Source organism: Octopus bimaculoides, chromosome 26, assembly GCF_001194135.2.
Source record: "Octopus bimaculoides isolate UCB-OBI-ISO-001 chromosome 26, ASM119413v2, whole genome shotgun sequence".
Classification (NCBI taxonomy): domain Eukaryota; kingdom Metazoa; phylum Mollusca; class Cephalopoda; order Octopoda; family Octopodidae; genus Octopus; species Octopus bimaculoides.
In genome coordinates, this window is record NC_069006.1 from 8,160,359 (window position 1) to 8,163,952 (window position 3,594).

Below are 3,594 nucleotides of genomic sequence, written 5' to 3' on the forward strand. Positions count from 1 at the left end.
TATATACGCACGCCATTTATCAACAAACGAGATACACTTTCCATGACAAAATGCAGTGAAGAGCTTGTTCCCCAGTTCAAATGTACCTCAAGCATATTCGGACTGATAACATCACAATTTAACCTTTTATTATTTAAACCAACCGAATCGAACGCAAATGGTTTTGCTGATGGCAAGGCAACCTCACTAGTGCTTGTGCAAGAAAATTGAGCCTAGTACATTCTGTGTAAAATGGTTGGTGATAGGAAGGGCATCCAGCTGTAACTGCCATGCCAAAAGGAGATATTGGAGCAATATTTGGTCCTCCTACTGGTTGGGTCCTGTCTAACCATCTTAGGGATGCCAGGAATGAAACTTGCTATATGATGATGGTGATGATATATCTACATCCATACACAGAAGCAATCAATTTAATATTACACAATATACACACACATACATACACACATATATATAAGGCAATGAGCTAGCAGAACTGCTGGTCTGCTGGACCAAATACTTCGTGGCATTTCGTCCATCTTAACATTCTGTGCTTTAATTCAGTCACGGTCAATTTTACCTTTTGTCATTTCAGGGTTAATAAAATAAGTACTTGTTGAACATTAGCGTTGATCTAAACAAGTTACCCCTCCCCTAAAATTGTCGGATTTGTGCCAAGATCTGAAACCAATGTTGTATATAAGAGGGGAGGGGCTGAAAAGTTCCTGGCTTTGGGTAAAAGAAAATACAGGAGGATCATTTAATTATGAATTTATTCGATATATTTCCCTCTCAGATTCACACACTTATTGCAGCAGTCCTTCAGTTCTTCTAAAAGATTGCTTTAAGATATATGACGTATTTTATAAATATGCCTACTCAAGTATCATAACAGCATGAAACTATTTGTAGCTCTTTCGGTTGTGTATATAATTTGAGATATATATATATGGTGGGTGCTGGAAAGTTCCTGGCTTTGGGTAAAAGAAAATATGAGAGGATCAGTTAATTATGATTTTATTGAACATATTCCCCTGCTTATTGCAGCAGTCCTTCAGTTTTTCAAAGCCCTAAAAAGAACTTGGAAGATTGAGCCTCCAACTAGACCTCTCTAGATACCTTTAAAGCCAGGAACTTTCCAGCATCCCCTCATATATGTGTATATATATGTGTATATATATATATATATATATATATATATATATAATTCTATGATATATATATATAATTCTATGATATATATATATATAATTCTATGATATATATATATATAATTCTATAATATATATATATATATCTATAAATATATATATATATACACACACATATACACACACACACATATCTCCATTCTCATAACCATAATCAAAATTTAATACAGGTACAATATTGATTTTCTGGATCTATTGGCTGGTTCCAAAGCCTTTCCATATTACCAATTCTTCCAAACCATACCCAACCCAAATATTCTACCAGGTTTATGTTTATACTGACCAGATTCAGCTTCTCACACCTACCCTACAGTGTCATTCTGAAAATAAAAAAAAACAATCACATCATTGAAATCTCAAAGCTACAAGATAATGTGTGATTCATTCAAAACGATGTGGATAATTAAGGATTACATTTGACAGAGTAATCTGATGCTAAAGGGTTAAACAAATATTAAATTTTGTTAATTAATTAAGAGGTGTTTCTACATAATGCAAATTAGTCTGGATTACAGGAGGTTCTGGACCATAAGAGTCCTGAAAGTTTGTGTTGTACCTGTGTTAAGATGGAAGTAGATATGACAAGGTAATAATTCCTCATACTTATACTGAAACAGGGACAGGGTCGAGATCAGTGTTTCTCAACCGGGGTTCCCTGGAACCCTAGGGTTCTGAAAAAGATTCCTAGGGTTTCCACGAGAAAGTGTGAGATAAGCTGATGCTAATTTCATGACCGTAATATTACTATACATGCACACCATATTATTGGTTGTTATAATATTATAGTATAGACATCATACTATCAAACCTATTATGTTACCCCAAAAAATATATCAACCACACACACACACACACACACACACACACACACACACACACACACATATATATATAACCACATATACATATATATATATATATATATATATAACTGCACATACATATATATATATATACACACATAACCATACACACACACACACATATATATATATATGGTATTTACTATGTGAACTATGATGGAAAAAATATGAGAAAGATATGGTATGTAGTTTTTTTGTGCAGGGGTTCCTTGAGAGATGTAATTTATTTTAAGGGTTACGCAAGGGTTGAGAAACACTGGCCTAGGCCAAAGATTTGCAGGGATCTCACCATAGCCATATTGCAATTGCATACACATTCACAGTCATAATCATGGACGCGCACACACTCACGCGCACACACTCTCACACGCACACACACTCTCGGAGACATACATTCACAGACATACACATGCTAATACATGCATATTACATACATACATTCATACACATTGATACATACGCTCTCTTGCATATTCATGTACACAATCTAACACACACATGCACACACACTCTTTCTCTCTCATATTCACACACATGCACGCACACACACACACAAACATGCTAACACACATATGCACATACATACACACACACACACTCTCACAGGTGCGTGAATACACACTCTCTCTCACATATTTGCACACACTAATGCTAACATGCACATACGCTCACAAGTGCACACACACTCTCACAGTCACTCACACACACACACACAATAGCACACACTCTCTCTCTCTCTCTCTCTCTCATATTCGCACACACACTCACAGGTGCACACACACTCTCTCACAGTCACACACATACACACACACACACACTAGCACACACATCCTTTTCAGAACACACATACAAAGCTAGAAATCCTTCTCCATCCTTGTCATGATTTTAACCATTCCGTTCCATTGCCATGAAAAAAAAAATCCTAAAAAATGCACAATTGTTCATCTTCAATTCTCGTTACCAAGGAGACAAGCCCTGCCCAGACGCCATCAACAGAGGTATTCTCTTATTTTATTTATTGCTTTGTCTGCTGCTGTTGATGATGATGATGGTGATGCCTGTAACTTACATGTCTGGATTGTGCTGATCCTTAGTTTTTTATAGTTATTATTACTATTTTTTGTCCTGCATTAATATCCTAATGTGCTTAGTACCCCTGATTCTAATGCATTTTACTTGTTGCATATATATATATATTAGCGCATGCGTGTGTGTGTGTGTATGTGAGGGTTAATGAAGCTACCAGTGGTTTGATGTACGGAGATATTTCAGTGGTTATGAAGCTTGCTACGGGGGGAACATTAGTACTCTTCTCCATCCTGGATGAGAACACCAAGATGGAAACAAGGACCAATGTTTCTCCATGTAGCAGACTTGATAATTGTTAAGATATCTCTCAGCATGAAACTATTAGTAGCCTCCTTAACCTACAAACAAAGGATATTTATCCTACCAATGCAGTGTTAAGCACTTGCTCTCACTGTTCAATATTAGTGCAGATATATATATATATATATATATATATATATATATATATATGT

At 35.8% G+C, this 3,594-nt stretch overlaps 1 protein-coding gene across 1 annotated transcript in view; it reads left to right on the forward strand.

The window, feature by feature from the left end:
- Positions 1–3,594, forward strand: part of LOC106871364 (protein kinase C iota type) — a 192,963-nt gene that overhangs the window by 96,556 nt on the left and 92,813 nt on the right. Inside the window, exon 10 of the mRNA XM_014917773.2 lies at positions 3,019–3,051. Within this exon, the coding sequence (XP_014773259.1) occupies positions 3,019–3,051 (33 nt within the window). The remainder of the gene's footprint in view (positions 1–3,018; positions 3,052–3,594) is intronic.